Source organism: Entelurus aequoreus, linkage group LG23 (assembly GCF_033978785.1).
Source record: "Entelurus aequoreus isolate RoL-2023_Sb linkage group LG23, RoL_Eaeq_v1.1, whole genome shotgun sequence".
NCBI lineage: Eukaryota > Metazoa > Chordata > Actinopteri > Syngnathiformes > Syngnathidae > Entelurus > Entelurus aequoreus.
Genome location: NC_084753.1, coordinates 41638809 through 41661105, shown reverse-complemented (window position 1 = coordinate 41661105; position 22297 = coordinate 41638809). Strand labels below are relative to the sequence as shown.

The following is a 22297-nucleotide window of genomic DNA, read 5'->3' as shown; positions in this document are numbered from 1 at the left end:
TTGAAAAATGTGGAAATGGTGCAAGTTTGAAAAATGGACAATTCATTTTGAATGGGGGAAAATCTCCCAAAAAAATGGGAATTCTAGGAAATCCGGGAAATTTTTTTAGAATTGTTGAAAAGGAGCACACAATTCCTGAACAGGCTGAATATTTTAAAGTTGGAGCGGTGTGAATCAGATGAAAAATGTGGAAGTTGTGGAATTTTGAAAAAATACCTATTCATTAAAATTGGAATTTCATGAATATTTGGGAATTCCGGGAAAATAGGGAATTGTTGTGAAAATGCTAAAGTGGTTGGTGTTGGAATTTTTCAAATCGGTCGAGAAATGTTGAAGTTGTAACATTTTTTAATTGAGAAATGGTATTACGGAGTTCCTGGAATTTCGGGAAAACCAGGAATTTTTCCAGTTTAAAACAATTAGTTTTTTGTCCTGACTAAGAGGAACGTTTTGACGGTGGAACGGTTGAAAAATGTGGAAGGAGTAGTCGCCAGAAAAAAGGGTGGAAATAGGGTTTGGAAAACCGAGAATTCTGGGAATTCCTGGAATTTTTTTAAACTTTGAAAAATTATAGTTTGAATGTGCAGAATGAGTGGAATATTTTGAAGGTGGAATGGTTTGAATCGGTTGAAAAATGTGGAAATTGTGGAAGTTTGAAAAATGGACAATTCATTTTGAATGGGGAAAATCTCCCAAAAAAACTGGGAATTCTAGGAAATCCGGGAATTCTCGGTTTTCCAAACCCTATTTTCACCCGTTTTTCTGGCGACTACTCCTTTCACATTTTTCAACCGTTCCACCGTCAAAACGTTCCTCTTAGTCAGTACAAAAAATTAAAAAAATGTAACTGGAAAAATTCCTGGTTTTCTGGGAATTCCTGGACATTTTTTTAAACTTGAAAAAATGATAGTTTGACTGTGTAGGATGAGTGGAATGTGTTGAAGGTGAAATGGTTTGAATCGGTTGAAAAATGTGGAAATAGTGCAAGTTTGAAAAATGGACAATTCATTTTGAATGGGGGAAAATCTCCCAAAAAACTGGGAATTCTAGGAAATCCGGGAAATTTTTTTAGAATTGTTGAAAAGGAGCACACAATTCCTGAACAGGCTGAATATTTTAAAGTTGGAGCGGTGTGAATCAGATGAAAAATGTGGAAGTTGTGGAATTTTGAAAAAATACCTATTCATTAAAATTGGAATTTCATGAATATTTGGGAATTCCGGGAAAATAGGGAATTGTTGTGAAAATGCTAAAGTGGTTGGTGTTGAAATTTTTCAAATCGGTCGAGAAATGTTGAAGTTGTAACATTTTTTAATTGAGAAATGGTATTACGGAGTTCCCGGAATTTCGGGAAAACCAGGAATTTTTCCAGTTTAAAACAATTAGTTTTTTGTCCTGACTAAGAGGAAAATTTTGACGGTGGAACGGTTGAAAAATGTGGAAGGAGTAGTCGCCAGAAAAAAGGGTGAAAATAGGGTTTGGAAAACTGAGAATTCTGGGAATTCCTGGAAAAATTTTTAACTTGGAAAAATGATAGTTTGAATGTGCAGGATGAGTGGAATATGTTGAAGGTGGAATGGTTTGAATTGGTTGAAAAATGTGGAAATTGTGGAAGTTTGAAAAATGGCCAATTTATTTTGAATGGGGAAAATTTCCCACAAAACTGGGAATTCTAGGAAATCCGGCAATTTTTTTTTTAGAATTGTTGAAAAGGAGCACACAATTCCTGAACAGGCTGAATATTTTAAAGTTGGAGCGGTGTGAATCAGATGAAAAATGTGGGAGTTGTGGAATTTTGAAAAAATACCTATTCATTAAAATTGGAATTTCATGAATATTTGGGAATTCCGGGAAAATAGGGAATTGTTGGGAAAATGCTAAAGTGGTTGGTGTTGGAATTTTTCAAATCGGTGGAGAAATGTTGAAGTTGTAACATTTTTTAATTGAGAAATGGTATTACGGAGTTCCTGGAATTTCGGCAAAACCAGGAATTTTTCCAGTTTAAAACAATTAGTTTTTTGTCCTGACTAAGAGGAACATTTTGACGGTGGAACGGTTGAAAAATGTGGAAGGAGTAGTCGCCAGAAAAAAGGGTGAAAATAGGGTTTGGAAAACTGAGAATTCTGGGAATTCCTGGAAATTTTTTAAACTTGGAAAAATGATAGTTTGAATGTGCAGGATGAGTGGGATATGTTGAAGGTGGAATGGTTTGAATCGGTTGAAAAATGTGGAAATTGTGGAAGTTTGAAAAATGGACAATTCATTTTGAATGGGGAAAATTTCCCACAAAACTGGGAATTCTAGGAAATCCGGGAATTTTTTTTTAGAATTGTTGAAAAGGAGCACACAATTCCTGAACAGGCTGAATATTTTGAAGTTGGAGCGGTGTGAATCAGATGAAAAATGTGGGAGTTGTGGAACTTTGAAAAATGTCCCAGTCATTGAAATGGGAATTTCATGAAAATGTGGAAATTCCTAGAAAATAGGGAATTGTTGTGAAAATGCTAAAGTGGTTGGTGTTGGAATTTTTTTAATCCGTAGAGAAATGTTGAAGTTGTAACATTTTTAATTGAGAAATGGTATTATGAAGTTCCTGGAAGGAGTAGTCGCTTGAAAAAAGGGTGGAAATAGGGTTTGGAAAACCGAGAATTCTGGGAATTCCTGGAATTTTTTTAAACTTGGAAAAATGATAGTTTGAATGTGCAGGATGAGTGAAATATGTTGAAGGTGGAATGGTTTGAATCGGTTGAAAAATGTGGAAATGGTTCAAGTTTGAAAAATGGCCAATTCATTTTGAATGGGGAAAATCTCCCCAAAAAACTGGGAATTCTAGGAAATCCGGGAATTCTCGGTTTTCCAAACCCTATTTTCACCCTTTTTTCTGGCGACTACTCCTTCTACATTTTTTAACCGTTCCACCGTCAAAATGTTCCTCTTAGTCAGGACAAAAAATAAAATAAAAATGTAACTGGAAAAATTCCTGGTTTTCTGGGAATTCCTGGACATTTTTTTAAACTTGGAAAAATGATAGTTTGACTGTGTAGGATGAGTGGAATGTGTTGAAGGTGAAATGGTTTGAATCGGTTGAAAAATGTGGAAATGGTGCAAGTTTGAAAAATGGCCAATTCATTTTGAATGGGGAAAATCTCCCAAAAAAACTGGGATTTCTAGGAAATCCGGGAATTCTCGGTTTTCCAAACCCTATTTTCACCCGTTTTTCTGGCGACTACTCCTTCCACATTTTTCAACCGTTCCACCGTCAAAACGTTCCTCTTAGTCAGTACAAAAAATAAAAAAAAAATGTAACTGGAAAAATTCCTGGTTTTCTGGGAATTCCTGGACATTTTTTTAAACTTGGAAAAATGATAGTTTGACTGTGTAGGATGAGTGGAATGTGTTGAAGGTGGAATGGTTTGAATCGGTTGAAAAATGTGGAAATGGTGCAAGTTTGAAAAATGGACAATTCATTTTGAATGGGGAAAATCTCCCTAAAAACTGGGAATTCTAGGAAATCCGGGAATTTTTTTTAGAATTGTTGAAAAGGAGCACACAATTCCTGAACAGGATGAATATTTTAAAGTTGGAGTGGTGTGAATCAGATGAAAAATGTGGGAGTTGTGGAACTTTGAAAAATGTCCTATTCATTAAAATAGGAATTTCATGAAAAATTGGGAATTCCGGGAAAATAGGGAATTGTTGAGAAAATGCTAAAGTGGTTGGTGTTGGAATTTTTCAAATCCGTCGAGAAATGTTGACGTTGTAACATTTTTAATTGAGAAATGGTATTATGGAGTTCCTGGAATTTCGGGAAAACCAGGAATTTTTCCAGTTTAAAAAAATTAGTTTTTTGTCCTGACTAAGAGGAACATTTTGACGGTGGAACGCTTGAAAAATGTGGAAGGAGTAGTCGCCAGAAAAAAGGGTGAAAATAGGGTTTGGAAAACCGAGAATTTTGGGAATTCCTGGAATTTTTTTAAACTTGGAAAAATGATAGTTTGAATGTGCAGAATGAGTGAAATATGTTGAAGGTGGAATGGTTTTAATCGGTTGAAAAATGTGGAAATGGTGCAAGTTTGAAAAATGGCCAATTCATTTTGAATGGGGGAAAATCTCCCAAAAAAACTGGGAATTCTAGGAAATCCGGGAATTCTCGGTTTTCCAAACCCTATTTTCACCCGTTTTTCTGGCGACTACTCCTTCCACATTTTTCAACCGTTCCACCGTCAAAACGTTCCTCCTTCAGGACAAAAAAACAAAATTTTTTTAACTGGAAAAATTCCTGGTTTTCCCGAAATTCCAGGAAGTCCGTAATACCATTTGTCAATGAAAAAATGCTACAATGGCGGTTGAAATGATGAAGAAAAGGGAAAGAGAAAAGTAGAGCGCCTATGTTTGGTGTTCAGGATGTGGCCACCGACCTGGAAGCAGATGGCGCAGACGTCGTCGTGCCGCTGCAGCTGCTGCGCCGTGGCTCTGGGCAGGGAGTTGATCTTCTTGGCCGCTTCCTGTCGCAGCAGGAAGCTCCGCCAGCCCGACTGCGCCCGCAGCCAGACGTTGAAGTAGGAGTGGATGATGATGACGGAGGCGCCCATCCAGCTCCACTCGCCAAACAGGGACTCCCAGGTGCCGTACGCCACCACGCACAGCGCCACCATGAACTCCAGCACCCGGCTGACGGCGTTGACCCAGTAGATCACCTCGTCCAGGTTCTCGATGGGCTCGCTGCGGAAGAGCTCCGCCATGAAGAGAGAGTAGACAAGCAGCGTGCCCGTGACCTGGAACACCGAGAGCGTAGCTTTTTTTTACAAAAGTCGGTCAATTATTCCGAGCTTTTTTTGGGGGGGGGGGAGCGCGGAGCCACCTGAAGGGACGTCAGCACGCAGCTGGACACCAAAATAAGGAGCCAAAAGTCCATGTGGAAGAACTGGGAAATTTTGTAAGCCATGAAGACTGGGAAGACCAGCAGGAGAAGACACATGCTGAGGCCACAGAAGTGTCTCCAGAAACTCCTGGGAGGGAGAAAAAACTTCAACTTGTTTTTGAACTTCCAAAACTACAAAAGCAGTGAATGGTAAATGGTAAATGGTAAATAAAAAGACAATACAACAAATCCTTTTCAACTTATATTCAATTGAATAGACTGCAAAGAGAAGATATTTCACGTTCCAGCCGTTGTGTTTAGATGGAGACAGGTGTGGACAATATTGGAGACACACTAAAAGTGTACAGCAAAGGAGAAAACTATTTGATGTTGCTTTAATGTTCTCAGTAGAGCGTATTGAGAACATTCAACGGTAAACGTTGTTATTTTTTGCAAATATTCGCACATTTGGAATTTGAAGCCTGCAGCATGTTTAAAAAAAAAGCTGGCACAAGTGGCAAAAAAAGACTGAGAACGTTGAGGAATGCTCGTCAAACACTTATTTGGAACATCCCACGGGGGAACGGGCTAATTGGGAACAGGTGGGTGCCATGATTGGGTATAAAAGCAGCTTCCGTGAAATGCTCAGTCGTTCACAAACAAGGACGGGGCGAGGGTCACCACTTTGTCAACAAATGCCTGAGCAAATTGTTTAAGGACAACATTTCTCAACCAGCTGTTGCAAGGAATTGAGGGATTTTACCATCTACGGCAGGGGTCACCAACGCGGTGCCCGCAGGCACCAGGTAGCCCGTAAGGACCAGATGAGTAGCCCGCCGGCCTGTTCTAAAAATAGCTCAAATAGCAGCACTTACCAGTGAGCTGCCTCTATTTTTTAAATTGTATTTATTTACTAGCAAGCTGGTCTCGCTTTGCTCTACATTTTTAATTCTAAGAGAGACAAAACTCAAATAGAATTTGAAAATCCAAGAAAATATTTTAAAGACTTGGTCTTCACTTGTTTAAATAAATTCATTAATTCTTTTACCTTGCTTCTTATAACTTTCAGAAAGACAATTTTAGAGAAAAAATACAACCTTAAAAATGATTTTAGGATTTTTAAACACATATACCTTTTTACCTTTTAAATTCCTTCCTCTTCTTTCCTGTCAATTTAAATCAATGTTCAAGTAAAAAAAATTTTTATTATTGTAAAGAATAATAAATACATTTTTTAATTTAATTCTTCATTTTAGCTTCTGTTTTTTCGACGAAGAATATTTGTGAAATATTTCTTCAAACTTATTATGATTAAAATTCAAAAAAATTATTCTGGCAAATCTAGAAAATCTGTAGAATCAAATTTAAATCTTATTTCAAAGTCTTTTGAATTTATTTTAAAATTTTTGTTCTGGAAAATCTAGAAGAAATAATGATTTGTCTTTGTTAGAAATATAGCTTGGTCCAATTTGTTATATATTCTAACAAAGTGTAGATTGGATTTTAACCTATTTAAAACATGTCATCAAAATTCTAAAATGAATCTTAATCAGGAAAAATGACTAATGATGTTCCATAAATTCTTTTTTTAAGTTTTTCTCTTCTTTTTTTCGGTTAAATTTTGAATTTTAAAGAGTCGAAATTGAAGATAAACTATGTTTCAAAATTTAATTGTCATTTTTTTTATGTTTTCTCCTCTTTTAAACCGTTCAATTAAGTGTAAATATCATTAATTATTAATAATAACATAGAGTTAAAGGTAAATTGAGCAAATTGGCTATTTCTGGCAATTTATTTAAGTGTGTATCAAACTGGTAGCCCTTCGCATTAATCACTACCCAAGAAGTAGCTCTTGGTTACAAAAAGGTTGGTGACCCCTGATCTACGGTCTGTAATATCATTAAAAGGTTCAGAGAATCTGGAGAAATCACTGTACATAAGCCGTGATATTACGCACCTTCGATCCCTCAGGCGGTACTGCATCAAAAAGCGACATTAGTGTGTAAAGGATATCACCACATGGGCTCAGGAACACTTCAGAAAACCACTGTCAGTAACTATTGGTCGCTACATCTGTAAGTGCAAGTTAAAACTCTACTATGCAAAGCCAAAGCCATTTATCAACAACACCCAGAAACGCCGCCGAATTCGCTGGGCCCGAGCTCATCTAGGATGGACTGATGCAAAGTGGAAAAGTGTTCTGTGGTCTGACGAGTCCACATTTCAAATTGCTTTTGGAAAACTGTGGACGTCGTGTCCTCCGGACCAAAGAGGAAAAGAACCATCCGGATTGTTCTAGGCGCAAAGTGTAAAAGCTAGCATGTGTGATGGTATGGGGGTGTATTAGTGCCCAAGACATGGGTAACTTACACATCTGTGAAGGCACCATTAATGCTGAAAGGTACATACAGATTTTGGAGCAACATATGTTGCCATCCAAGCAACGTTACCATGGACGCCCCTGCTTATTTCAGCGAGACAATGCCAAGTCAAGTGTTACAACGGCGTGGCTTCGTAGTAAAGCAAGAATGGGAAAGAATTCCACTTCAAAAATGTGTCTCCTCAGTTCCCAAACCTTTACTGAGTGTTGTTAAAAGGAAAAGCCATGTAACACAGTGGTAAAAATACCTTTTTTGCAATGTGTTGCTGCCATTAAATTCTAAGTTCATGATTCTTTGCAAAAAAAACATGAAATATCTTGTCTTTGCAGTCCATTCAATTGTATATAAGTTGAAAAGGATTTGCAAACCATTGTATTCTCTTTTTATTTACCATTTACACAACGTGACCAAATCGGCGCCGTGGGTACCTGTTGCGGGACGCTCCCAGGGCCAGGATCACCGGGTCGGTGATCTCAATCATGGACTGCAGCGTGGACGTGACCACGATGAAGAGGATGATGCTGAGGAGGAAGGTGCGCTGCGCGGCCTGCATATCCAGCAGGCCCGTCTGCAGGGCCAGCAGGAGCAGCGTCACGCCCTCGGTCACACCCCTGCAGACAAGAGTGGCATTGTGAAGTGAATTATATTTATATAGCGCTTTTTCTCTAGTGACTCAAAGCGCTTTTAAATAGTGAAACCCAATATCAAAGTTACATTTAAACCACTGGGAGCAGGTGGGTAAAGTGTCTAGAATGGCGGAAGCGGGGGTCGAACCCAGAACCCTCAAGTTGCTGGCACGGCCACTCTACCAACCCGAGCTATACCGCCCGGTATAGATAACACAGTCTGCACATTTGCATACACATGCAAACGCTACTGGGGCGGTATGGCTCGGTTGGTAGAGTGGCCGTGCCAGCATCTTGAGGGTTCCGGGTTCGATCCCCGCTTCCGCCATCCTAGTCACTGCCGTTGTGTCCTTGGGCAAGACACTTCACCCACCTTCTCCCAGTGCCAGCCACACTGCTTTAAATGTAACTTTGATATTGGGTTTCACTATGTAAAAGCGCTTTCAGTCACTAGAGAAAAAGCGCTATATAAATATAATTCACTTCACTTAAAGCTGCAAGCAGCAATGGTCGGGTCCGCATCTTGGCTGGTGCTAGTCCTAGTTGCTGAAGGATGTCAATTTATGAAATGTAGGTCTAAGTGAGACCTACATAGACGTTTTTGTTTCATGTCTCTAAGACGTTCCTACCGGAAGTTACAAGCAGTTTTGTCTGTGTGGTGGCCTCCGAGGAGCAGTTTTGTCTGTGTTTTATTCCTAGGGGGCGCTAGAGCGCAATTTTGAGTTTTGGGGTTCGGTTTTTTTATTAGATCGCAATTTCCGCCAGTCCTGATGTGTGTAAAAAGTTTGGTGAGTTTTGAAGTATTTTAAGGGGGTCAAATTACAGCTGAAAGAGGCAAAAATGAGTGTTTTTATGAAACTTTTGTTTTGAAGGGGTGATTGCCAACTTCCTGTTGATTTTTGCTGAAGGACGTCAGTGTATGAAATGTAGCTCTAAGTCAGACCTACATAGAAGTTTTTGTTTCATGTCTCTACGATATTCGTACTGGGAGTTAGAGGAAGTGTTGTCTGTGTTTTTTTCCTAGGTGCCGCGGCACAGTGGTTGTTTTCTTTGAAGGCTCGTAAAAGCACAGCAGCAGAGCAGCAGCTTTAGCGCAGCCGGTCTTTGAAAGCTCGTAAAGTCAAAACGGTAGCACTTATCAAAACGCTTTCGTCAACTTTTAATCAGAAGGGTTCAATCTCTCTCCTGTAGTAGTTTGAAGCCGAAACGACAAACGCGCTCAGAGTAGATAATGTTTGATGTTTGGTGACCGGTTTTAACAAAAATTTAGTTTTGAAGGAGGGATTGCAAACTTCCTGTTGATTTTTGTTGAAGGATGTCAATCTATGAAATGTAGGTCTAGGTGAGACCTACATAGAGGTTTTTGTTTCATGTCTCTAAGACGTTCCTACCGGAAGTTACAAGCAGTTTTGTCTGTGCTTTCCTCTGAGAAGCAGTTTTGTCTGTGTTTTATTCAAAAATCGCGCTAGAGCGCAATTTTGAGTTTTGGGATTCGGTTTTTTTTTAGATCGCAATTTCCACCAGTCCTGATGTGTGTGAAAAGTTTGGTGAGTTTTGAAGTATTTTAAGGGGGTCAAATTACAGCTCAAAGAGGCAAAAATGAGTGTTTTTAGTCATTTTTTGTGTTGAAGGGGAAATTGCCAACTTCCTGTTGGTTTTTCCCCCGAGGATGTGAAATTATGAATTGTAGGTCTACGTGAGACCTACATACAGGTTTTTGTTTCATGTCTCTACGACCTTCCTAGTGGAAGTTAGAGGCAGTTTTCTTCCTAGGGGGCGCTAGAGCGCATTTTTGATTTTTGGGGTTTGGTTTTTTGACTAAAGAGTTTTGTTCGCGTTTTTTTACTGCCTTTCCCCAGCTCTAATAGAAGACTTAAACATGAAATGTCCCCCTCGCAGGAAATACAACCAGCAGGAAGCCACTCGATGGCTGTAATTATATTGTAAATAGAAATAAATGATTAAAAAATACAGTAGCGTAAATTCCGGATGACAAGCCGCTACTTTTTTCCTGCGCTTTGAACCCTTCGGCTTAAAAAAATGGTGGGGCTAATTTATGGATTTTTTTTTTTTAATTGATGTTTTTAAAAAAACAAACAAACTGACTGTGTGTGTTATTGTTTGTGCTGTGGCGCCACCTTTTGGACGAGTCCACTTGTTGCAGGTTCTCCAGTGCTGCATTCTGTTATGTCTAGTGTTGTTCGGTCTTCTAGCTATCCATAGCGCTTATACTCGTATGGGTTCTTCGTTCATTTACGATATAACTAAAGCAATTCCTACTTACTAAACCGTCCCTTGTGTGATGTCTGTAGGAGTGTTTCCATGCATGTTTGTACTTTATTAGCATTAGCTACCACGTTTACAAGTGTCTTTGTTAGTATTACTAACTCGCAACGGCATTCTTTTTGTATTGTTTCAGTTTCGTAAATGCACCAAGACGCCACCGTGGAGTCATTGAGTCCGTTTAGCGCAGGGGTCACCAACGCGGTGCCCGCGGGCACCAGGTAGCCCGTAAGGACCAGATGAGTAGCCCGCCGGCCTGTTCTAAAAATAGCTCAAATAGCAGCACTTACCAGTGAGCTGCATCTATTTTTTAAATTGTATTTATTTACTAGCAAGCTGGTCTCGATTTGCCCGACATTTTTAATTCTAAGAGAGACAAAACTCAAATACAATTTGAAAATCCAAGAAAATATTTTAAAGACTTGGTCTTCACTTGTTTAAATAAATTCATTAATTTTTTTACTTTGCTTCTTATAACTTTCAGAAAGACAATTTTAGAGAAAAAATACAACCTTAAAAATGATTTTAGGATTTTTAAACACATATACCTTTTTACCTTTTAAATTCCTTCCTTTTCTTTCCTGACAATTTAAATCAATGTTCAAGTAAAAATTTTTTATTTTTTATTGTAAAGAATAATATATACATTTTAATTTAATTCTTCATTTTAGCTTCTGTTTTTTCGACGAAGAATTTTGTGAAATATTTCTTCAAACTTATTATGATTAAAATTCAAAAAAATTATTCTGGCAAATCTAGAAAATCTGTAGAATCAAATTTAAATCTTATTTCAAAGTCTTTTGAATTTATTTTAAAATGTTTGTTCTGGAGAATCTAGAAGAAATAATTATTTGTCTTTGTTAGAAATATAGCTTGGTCCAATTTGTTATACATTCTAACAAAGTGTAGATTGGATTTTAACCTATTTAAAACATGTCATCAAAATTCTAAAATTAATCTTAATCAGGAAAAATTACTAATGATGTTCCATAAATTATTTTTTTAAGTTTTTCTCTTCTTTTTTTCAGTTGAATTTTGAATTTTAAAGAGTCGAAATTGAAGATAAACTATGTTTCAAAATTTAATTGTCATTTTTTTCATGTTTTCTCCTCTTTTAAACCGTTCAGTTAAGTGTAAATATCATTCATTATTAATAATAACATAGAGTTAAAGGTAAATTGAGCAAATTGGCTATTTCTGGCAATTTATTTAAGTGTGTATCAAACTGGTAGCCCTTCGCATTAATCAGGACCCAAGAAGTAGCTCTTGGTTTCAAAAAGGTTGGTGACCCCTGGTTTAGCGGGTTGGAGAGCTGGCTTCTGCAACTAGTGGGTCCACGACCATGACTTCTGTTTTGTTTGATCAGCCGTTTTACTGCCGTGTTAAGACGCTGTTTGGAAATAATTAAGGTATGTAAATTAACATTTACAAAATCTTTCTGTGCAAATATCTCATTTCACAAGGTATATACAGTATCTGCGACTTATAGTGCGGCTAATATATAGAAAATATTTGTTCTTCTAAAATTTAGTGGGTGCACTCTATAGTCCGGAAAATACAGTATATATAATTCAAAGTGCAAGTTACTATATACAGTGTATATCATCAGCAAAATATTATATGAATGTATTGGCTTCTACCTCAAATCTATGACACAGGCGCTCGGATACAAGAGTCCAGCTCCAGTTAACGTCTAAATGTCCTTTTCTTGTATTTTGCGAAGTAGTCTACAAAAGGTAAACATGGCAGGCTAAAGGCTACTTGGAGCTAGCAGCTACACAGCAGCAACGCACACACAAGAACGACCTTAATTGAACAACATTGCAGTCTAAAACAGCACATTTGTATCAAATAATCATATTTGCAAATTACTTCCAGAAGGAAAGTATTTAAGGCAGAAGAGTATTAGAAAGTATCCAGTAACAAAGGTGTCTGCATTATTCAACACACTGCGTAATGAGATTCGCAGTCAAATTTTTCGAAGCAAAAAAATATGTTTGAAAATTGTCTATATTTTACACTAATTTCTTTAAAAAAAAAAAAAAAAAACTCCCAAAATTTGGAGATACAGTGTATATATTTTATGGAAATGCCCCCCTCTACCTCAAAGAACTGCTCACCCCCAAATCCTCCACACGACACCTCCGCTCCGGGCAGGCTAACCTCCTCCAACCTCCGAGGACAAAGCTACGGACAATGGGAGACCGGGCTTTCTGCTCCGCCGCTCCCAGTCTGTGGAAGGCTCTCCCTGACCACCTGAGGGCACCACAGACTGTGGATGCTTTTAAAAAGGGCTTAAAAACCCTTCTTTTTAAAAAAGCCTTTTTTTTTTTTTTAGATATATGCATATTAGTTTTAGCTATTTGGCTGTTCTAGTTTTTATTTTATTTCTTTTAATACACTGTAGCACTTTGAGGTTGTTTACTCAATGTAAAGTGCTTTTTACAAATACAATCTATTATTATTTGTATTATTATTGCTTACAGCTAGGGATGTCCGATAATGGCTTTTTGCCGATATCCGATATGCCGATATTGTCCAACTCTTTAATTACCGATACCGATATCAACCGATACCGATATCAACCGATATATACAGTCGTGGAATTAACACATTATTATGCCTAATTTGGACAACCAGGTATGGTGAAGATAAGGTACTTTTAAAAAAAATTAGTAAAATAAGATAAATAAATTAAAAACATTTTCTTGAATAAAAAAAGAAAGTAAAACAATATAAAAATAGTTACATAGAAACTAGTAATGAATGAAAATTTGTAAAATTAACTGTTAAAGGTTAGTATTATTAGTGGAGCAGCAGCACGCACAATCATGTGTGCTTACGGACTGTATCCCTTGCAGACTGTATTGATATATATTGATATATAATGTAGGAACCAGAATATTAATAACAGAAAGAAACAACCCTTTTGTGTGAATGAGTGTAAATGGGGGAGGGAGGTTTTTTGGGTTGGTGCACTAATTGTAAGTGTATCTTGTGTTTTTTATGTTGATTTAATTAAAAAAACAAAACAAAAAAAAACAAAAAACGATACTGATAATAAAAAAACAGATACCGATAATTTCCGATATTACATTTTAACGCATTTATCGGCTGATACCGATCATTTCCGATATTACATTTTAACGCATTTATCGGCCGATAATATCGGCAGACCGATATTATCGGACATCTCTACTTACAGTGATACATTTTGCTTTGCCATACCTGCAGGCAACACCTGGTGCTCTCTGCAGTTGAGTAAAATAGATTCTGCATTCTAGTGTCAGGACGCAAACAGAACATGTCACCTGTGCATGACGTTCTCGTTCTGCAAGGCGGCGTAGCCCCCCAGGTAGAACTTGCACAGGTTGAGCAGTCCGAGGGCCAGGTAGGAAACCACGAAGGTCAGACCCAGGAGAGAGTACGGTGTTGCGCAACATTCCGAAACACTGTTGAGCAAGGATTTATCAAAAAAACATGTCCATCCGTGCAAATTAAGTCCGCACCTTGTGAGCAGGAAGAACGTGATGCCCTGGTGCAAGGTGGAGGCGGAGCCTGACATGGCGTCGGAGCACAGGTGGACGACGAAGAGAACAAACCAGAAGATGCTGAAGAGCACCGGGACTGCGAACTGGTTCCACAGGGAGATTCCCACCGCCAGAAGCCTGTACAGCTCCAGCACCTGAGGAAGAAGACGTTCAAAAAACACATCTAGTGAATTAAAAAACAAACAAAAAACTCCCTTTAGACCGGAGAGCTCAAATAAAATCCGTCCACCTCGACCTGAAGCAGTTGTGAATACGCGGCCTTGGCGAGGCGGTATGGCACAAAGAGGTTGGCGAGGAGGAAGACGGCGACGGCGGTCCCCGTCAGTCCCGAGGAGAGGACGTTGAGCGTGAGCAGCGTGGAGGGTGCGGCGGTGCACAGTCTGGCCAGCAGGGGGAGGAAGTGAGCGGAGAAGAGCCACAGCTTCCTGGTCTTCATCAGGAAGGCACACAGCGTGCTGAGAATGATCTGACCTGAGCGGCGCACAAAAGGAACAAGCAGTGACTGTCAACATTTGGACTCATGAGATGCACCCCAGGAAGTTGCAAATGATAAGGGGAAAGAAAATATGATCGTGGAATGTTTGACACTCCAGTTCATGCACTTTACTGGCATGCTGAAGTCAGAGAATGATCATTAGTTGCCGATAGGAAGGAAATATTCTTGCAACTACTGCTCGGCAATATGGACAAAAATATAGATTCCATTTTAAACAAGGTGGGGAAAAAATTAAGGTGAAAAAAAATTCTCAAGGTAAAAGTCAATTTTCAAGGTAAAAGTCAATTTTCAAGGTAAAAGTCAATTTTTAAGGTAAAAGTCAATTTTCAAGGTAAAAGTCAATTTTCAAGGCAAAAAATTATTTTCAAGGTAAAAGTAGATTTTCAAGGTAAAAAATTATTTTCAAGGTAAAAGTCAATTTTTAAGGTAAAAGTCAATTTTCAAGGTAAAAGTCAATTTTCAAGGTAAAAAATGATTTTCAAGGTAAAAGTAGATTTTCAAGGTAAAAAATGATTTTCATGGTAAAAAATGATTTTCAAGGTAAAAGTTGATTTTCAAGGTAAAAGTTGATTTTCAAGGTAAACATTTATTTTCAAGGCAAAAAAATGATTTTCAAGGCAAAAAAATGATTTTCAAGGTAAAAAATGATTTTGGTAAAAAATGATTTTCAAGGTGAAATTTTTTTTTCAAGGTAGAAAATGATTTTCAATGTAAAAAATGATTTTCAGGGTAAAAAATGATGTTCAAGGTAAAAAATGATTTTCAAGGTAAAAGTTGATTTTCAAGGAAAAAAATGATTTTCAAGGTAAAAGTTGATTTTCAAGGTAAAAGTTGATTTTCAAGGTAAAAAATTATTTTCAAGGTAAAAAAAATTATTTTCAAAGTAAAAGTTGATTTTCAAGGTAAAAAAATATTTTCAAGGTAAAAGTAGATTTTAAAGGTAAAAAATTATTTTCAAGGTAAAAGTCAATTTTTAAGGTAAAAGTCAATTTTCAAGGTAAAAGTCAATTTTCAAGGTAACAGTCAAATTTCAAGGCAAAAAATGATTTTCAAGGTAAAAAATGATTTTAAAGGTAAAAGTTGATTTTCAAGTTAAAAAATTATTTTAAAGGTAAAAGTTGATTTTCAAGGTAAAAAATGATTTTCAAGGTGAAAATTTTTTTTCAAGGTAGAAAATTATTTTCAATGTAAAAAATGATTTTCGAGGTAAAAAATTATGTTCAAGGTAAAAGTTGATTTTTTTTTACCTTGAAAGTCATTTGCCTTGAAAATCAACTTTTACCTTGAAAATATTTTTTTACCTTGAAAATCAACTTTTACCTTGAAAATAATTTTTTACCTTGAAAATAATGTTTTACCTTGAAAAAAAATGTTCACCTGGAAAATCATTTTTTACCTTGAAAATCATTTTTTACCTTGAAAATCAACTTTTACCTTAAAAATCATTTTTTACCTTGAAAATCAACTTTTACCTTGAAAACCATTTTTTACCTTGAAAATGATTCTGATCATTTTAATGGGTGGCCAAATACTTTTGGCAATATAGTGTATGTGTGAATGTTTTGGAGCATTCACACATACATAGTTTGTAAGAAGAAGTAAAACATGAGTGGTGATATTGGTTGACGACACGGGTGGAGAAGAGTTACAAACATAAAGACATTGTTTTTAAGGACTCACTTGTCAGCGCAGACACAAATCTGTTGAAGGCCAGAGAATGGAGGTACACCGCGCCTTCGTAGCCAGACTGCATCTCCTCACGAATATACTCCCTGTGACATTGACAGACGCACAATATCACACGGTGACATCTCAGGGAAATGGAGGGATGGGTCGGCGTGTTATCTTAAGAAGCAAAAAAGAGCGTGTCTGACTTGGAGATCTGGTGGCCCATGTAGAGCAGCATGGCGGCCAGGACGTGGAGGTAGAGCGTCACGATGTGTCTCAATGGCAGCACCAGCACCACCGCGTTGATCACGTGACCTTTGAAGACCAAGATATTTACCACTGTGCCTTAAAGAGCTCATTTTTCATTGACATTGTCAGAGAGGTACAGTGGCGGTCAAAAGTGTACATACACTTGTAAAGAACATGATGTCATGGCTGTCTTAAGTTTCGAATCATTTCTACAACTCTTATTTGTTTGTGATAGAGTGATTGGAGCACATACTTGTTGGTCACTAATAGGGATGATGTTCGAAACCGATTCTCCCGGTTGTTCGATAAGAAAAGAACCGATTCCATGGACTCGAATCCCTTTTTGAGAACCGGTTCCCGTTATCGAGGCCACTATAGTAAAGAAAAAGAGTTGGTTCTTTATTCGAATCCCTGGGAACGAATCCCAAATGGGCAATGGTATGCCCATTTGATTGTAGACTCTTACTGACACCCTGTGGCGATAGGAAAATACTAAGCGTCATTAGTTTGGGCACTTCCGGGTTGGCGACGTCAGTTCAGTTCATGAGACAATTGAGAAGTAGACAAGTTGTGTTAGCTCTTACAAGCCTTGGAAAAGATAAGTCTGTAAGTAAACTGTTTAACTTGTTTATGTAACTCAATATTAAGGTAGAAAGTGGTAAAGTTTGATACTAATTTTTGTGCACTGTTTCAATGGATGTTTTGAGGACTTAAAATGGCTGCCAGTCATGTATTTTCACCATCGAAATAGTTTCAACACTCAGAAGTATTTGTTTGATGATAGTACTGTATATTTGTGCGAAGCTAATATTTACATATTGTGTATTACATTTCAGTATGTTAATTGAATCACATAGCTTATACATTTGTCATTGTGTGTATTTCAGTTAAAAAAATAAATAAATAAATAACAGTCCAGTGCAAGACAAAAGTAAAGATAGGAAAAGACAAAGCAAGATCAACAACAATAAAGAGCCTAAATGGATTAATCTGCTTTGGAACTTTATTAGACGTCTTGGATTGTTTGTTAGCTGTCTGCCTGTGTGTGTAGTTAGTATGTTCCAATAGCAGCAGAAGTGCACTTTTTGGAGAGCTGTATTATTTTCAGTTTTGTGCCCAAGGGACTGATTTTATTTAACACTATATTATTATTTATACACCTATAGTGATCACAGAGACAGGTTGTTTTTGTGTTACTGTATATATTTGTTTTTCTGAAAAATCCCACCTAATATACTTTGGGTAACAACAGTCAATATTTATTTATTTTATTTTTATAGGGGGGTAACAGTCCATATTTATTTATTTTATTTTAGTTTTTTCTTATCAAATAAAAGTGAGCTTTTGTTAAACCAAATATTGTGTTTTTTTCCATATACAACAACCTATCTGGACTCGATAAGAGAATCGATAAGGAATTGGTTCGATAAGAGGATTCGATAATGGGCTCGAACTCGATAATTTCTTATCAAACATCATCCCTAGTCACAAAAAACATTCATGAAGTTTGCTTCTTTTATGAATTTATTATGGGCAGTGTTGGGACTACTTACTGTAACGCCGTTACTTTCGGCTGTAACTAATAATCTAACGCGTTATTTTTTTATATTCAGTAACTCAGTTACCGTTACTACATGATGCGTTACTGCGTTATTTTACGTTATTTTTTATGTAGTATTGGCTAGAAACTGAGAAGATCTGAGTGTGTTTTATTGGAGCGCTGCAGAAGAGGCGACCGGAAAAGAGCTGTGTGCGTGTCTGTGTTTACATCATGGCGGAGCCAGAAGTCGAGTTTCTTAACATGGAGATATTCTCACTACTTTTCTTTTGTCGACCACAAAGAAAAGAACATTTTAGTTAAATGTAAGTTGTGTCTTGGATCTAAGATCCTATCCTCGCAATTCAAATCTGCTGAAACAGCTACAAAAGCAACATGCTTCGACGAAGCTAGTAAAGAGAGACACACTTCACCTCCTAAGCAACAGCGGCTGGATTTTAACGAGGCACTGCGCACTGAAGGTACACACACTCTGTCAATTCTCTTATATACTCTTTCATTCTAGACTTCTAGAGTGTTTGATTATCACATTACTGTAAATGTATAGACCAGTGGTTCTTAACCTGGGTTCGATCGAACCCTAGGGGTTCGTTGAGTCAGGCTCAGGGGTTCGGCGGAGGTCAAGACACACCCGACTCATCGCGTAAATAAAAACTTCTCCCTATCGGCGTATTACGGATACGGCAACAGCAGAAGTCATACTGATTTGCAGGTGTGTAATTTGTTGTGAGTTTATGCACTGTGTTGGTTTTGTTCTTTGAACAAGGTGATGTTCATGCACGCTTCATTTTGTGCACCAGTAATAAAACATGGTAACACTTTAGTATGGGGAACATATTCACCATTAATTAGTTGCTTATTAACATGCAAATTAGTAACATATTGGCTCTTAACTGGTCATTATTAAGTACTTATTAATGCCTTATTCGGCATAGCCTTATTATAACCCTAACCCTCTAACCTTGGCCCTAACCCTAACCAAATAACTCTAAATTAAGTCTTTGTTACTTAGAATATGTTCCCCATACTAAAGTGTTACCAAAAACATACAACTTTGTCTTGAATTTGAAAAAAAACATTTTATTTTTCACTAAAGAAGGGTTCGGTGAATTCGCATATGAAACTGGTAGGGTTCGGTACCTCCAACAAGGTTAAGAACCACTGGTATAGACTATAAAGTTCACAAACATAAAGAGGGATGCTAGGGGGCCAGGCCAATCTTTCCTTATCTCTAAACTAAAACTGTGGAAATGTGTAGAGTGTTCTAGGCTTCAGACATGATTTTATTTCACAATTCCTTGAGAGAAAAAAACGCCTTGTTAGGCTTTGTGTATGTAGTGCAGGGGTCACCAACCTTTTTGAAACCAAGAGCTACTTTTTGGGTACTGATTAATGCGAAGGGCTACCAGTTTGATACACACTTAAATAAATTGCCAGAAATAGCCAATTTGCTCAATTTACCTTTAACTCTATGTTATTATTAATAATTAATTATATTTACACTTAATTGAACAGTTTTAAAGAGGAAAAAACACGAAAAAAATTACAATTACATTTTGAAACATAGTTTATCTTCAATTTCGACTCTCTAAAATTCAAAATTCAACCGAAAAAAAGAAGAGAAAAACTAGCTAACTCGAATCTTTTTGAAAAAATTAAAAAAATTATTTATGGAACATCATTACTAATTTTTCCTGATTAAAATTAATTTTAGAATTTTGATGACATGTTTTAAACAGGTTAAAATTCAATCTGCACTTTGTTAGAATATATAACAAATTGGACCAAGCTATATTTCTAACAAAGACAAATCATTATTTCTTCTAGATTTTCCAGAACAAAAATTTTAAAAGAAATTCAAAAGACTTTGAAATAAGATTTCAATTTGATTCTACAGATTTTTGAGATTTGCCAGAATAATTTTTTTGAATTTTAATCATAATAAGTTTGAAGAAATATTTCACAAATATTCTTCGTCGAAAAAACAGAAGCTAAAATGAAGAATTCAATTAAAATGTATTTATTATTCTTTACAATAAAAAAAATTTTTTTACTTGAACATTGATTTAAATTGTCAGGAAAGAAGAGGAAGGAAATTAAAAGGTAAATAGGTATATGTGTTTAAAAATCCTAAAATCATTTTTAAGTTTGGATTTTTTCTCTAAAATTGTCCTTCTGAAAGTTATAAGAAGCAAAGTAAACAAATTAATGAATTTATTTAAACAAGTGAAGACCAAGTCTTTAAAATATTTTCTTGGATTTTCAAATTCTATTTGAGTTTTGTCTCTCTTAGAATTAAAAATGTCAGGCAAAGTGAGACCAGCTTGCTAGTAAATAAATAACATTTAAAAAATAGAGGCAGCTCACTGGTAAGTGCTGCTATTTGAGCTATTTTTAGAACAGGCTAGCGGGCTACTCATCTGGTCCTTACGGGCTACCTGGTGCCCGCGGGCACCGCGTTCAGAGTTCAGTGATGCAAATGCATGTCAAGTTGATCAACAGCTTGTATTATTCTCCAGTGCAATAACAGTACTGAAATGAAGGATAAAAGGGCATTAAAGGGGGCCTTAAAAAAAAATATATATATATACACTACCGTTCAAAAGTTTGGGGTCACATGTAAATGTCCTTATTTTTGAAGGAAAAGCACTGTACTTTTCAATGAAGATAACTTTAAACTAGTCTTAACTTTAAAGAAATACACTCTATACATTGCTAATGTGGTAAATGACTATTCTAGCTGCAAATGTCTGCTTTTTGGTGCAATATCTACATAGGTGTATAGAGGCCCATTTCCAGCAACTATCACTCCAGTGTTCTAATGGTACAATGTGTTTGCTCATTGGCTCAGAAGGCTAATTGATGATTAGAAAACCCTTGTGCAATCATGTTCACACATCTGAAAACAGTTTAGCTCGTTACAGAAGCTACAAAACTGACCTTCCTTTGAGCAGATTGAGTTTCTGGAGCATCACATTTGTGGGGTCAATTAAACGCTCAAAATGGCCAGAAAAAGAGAACTTTCATCTGAAACTCGACAGTCTATTCTTGTTCTTAGAAATGAAGGCTATTCCACAAAATTGTTTGGGTGACCCCAAACTTTTGAACGGTAGTGTAAATAGTTACTTTTCACAGTAAAGCATTACTTTTTGGTGTAAGTAACTGAGTTAGTAACTGCGTTACTTTTGAAATAAAGTAACTAGTAACTGTAACTAGTTACTGGTTTTCAGTAACTAACCCAACACTGGTGGTCCGCCACAAATAAATGAATGTATCCGGACAACGTCGAGCAAAAATGAACATTATAGCAACCGTAAAAGGCGGGACTTTAAAAAGGTGTGTCACTCACCAAGGTAGTACATGTTCCAGATGACATATTTATATTTGAAGAGCATGTCTTGGTTTTTGGCCTTGAGGTGCTCCGTTAGGCTGTCTATGTCACACTTGTAGAGCAGGTCCAGGGCCAAGATGCTGGGCACCCTGAGGGCCACGTTGGCCAACTCCTCCAGACGAGGCATCCTAAATGAAAATGCACAAATAAGACTCCTTTTTAGGGGAGGGCGGGGCTGCTGAGCAGTGGGTCACATTCTCATTTTTTACGACAGTTTCGTCAGTTTGCGTCATCTTTTGGTCACCTGAAAGACAAAAAAACCAAAACTTCTCAGCGTTTTTAAGTCATAAACGACAACTGTTTACTTGAGCAATGAAACGACATTAATATCTTATGTTCAATGGGTGTTGTATAACATTGTCAGCGCCACTCAAACTGTTCAGTTTGAACGTAAACTTACGTTGCACAGTGACACAGCAGCAGTATGCTAGCGACATGTTTTTAAAACGCAGTACGTCAAATGTTTTACATTTTTAGCAACTACTGGACGAAAGTAAAAAAAAACAAGCTACGACGACCCGGCGCGTAAAAGTGTGAGATATGAGACGATAGAAGGACGTGTAGTTAGAGTTCCATGCAATGTTATGGTTTCGGTAGCTTGCGTGCACACTTCCTGTATACGTCATAGCCAAGCGAGCCAATCAGATTGAGGAAATGTCCTTTTAAAAAAAAAAAAATCTTTTTTTTATTGAAAAAATAAAATTAAAAAAAAGATTGAAGGAATTGTGGGTAAAAGTTAATTGAAAAATTAATTTCACTTTAATTGGTAATATTTGCTGAAATAAATATTATTACAAAAATACACAATTTAGACTCGCAGACTCGAGATTTAAGAGTAGCTGGGGTGCACACTTTCTGTATACGTCATAGCCAAACGAGCCAATCAGATTGAGGACATGTCCTTTTTTTATTTATATATTTTTTTATTTTATTATCTTTTTTTTATTGGAAAAAAAAAGATTGAGAGAATTCTGGCTAAAAGTTAATTAAAAATGAATTTCACTTTAATTGCTAATATTTGCTAAAAATATATATATATATTATTAAAAATTACACAATTTATGTAAATATGCATCTTTTTCAGTCAAATTTATTCACCAGAATAAATAAGAAAAGTGCGTTAGTCCTACAGTCACAAAATAAAATAAAAAAGAGCCTTTTTAGTAATATAATCCTTCATTTTTTTCATTTTTTTTTAGATGAATATCTCGACGTAGACTCTAGATTTAAGAG

The 22297-nt window shown here is 36.7% G+C and overlaps 1 protein-coding gene across 3 annotated transcripts in view; it reads right to left on the bottom strand.

Moving 5' to 3' along the window:
- Positions 1-21788, bottom strand: part of LOC133640553 (RING finger protein 145-like) — a 33584-nt gene extending 11796 nt beyond the window's left edge. The window contains exons 1-10 of one of the 3 annotated variants that reach the window (XM_062034033.1): positions 21465-21788; positions 21023-21308; positions 16073-16181; positions 15879-15970; positions 13932-14173; positions 13661-13836; positions 13463-13603; positions 7671-7853; positions 4862-5009; positions 4419-4775 (exon numbers count right to left, since the gene is read on the bottom strand). In XM_062034033.1, the coding sequence (XP_061890017.1) occupies positions 4419-4775; positions 4862-5009; positions 7671-7853; positions 13463-13603; positions 13661-13836; positions 13932-14173; positions 15879-15970; positions 16073-16181; positions 21023-21191 (1617 nt within the window). In that variant the 5' untranslated portion in view covers positions 21192-21308; positions 21465-21788. Of the gene's footprint in view, positions 1-4418; positions 4776-4861; positions 5010-7670; positions 7854-13462; positions 13604-13660; positions 13837-13931; positions 14174-15878; positions 15971-16072; positions 16182-16368; positions 16696-21022; positions 21309-21464 lie in introns of those variants that run through there. The other 2 variants (XM_062034034.1, XM_062034035.1) reach the window with 2 other exon arrangements.
- Positions 21789-22297: the final 509 nt, after the last annotated feature.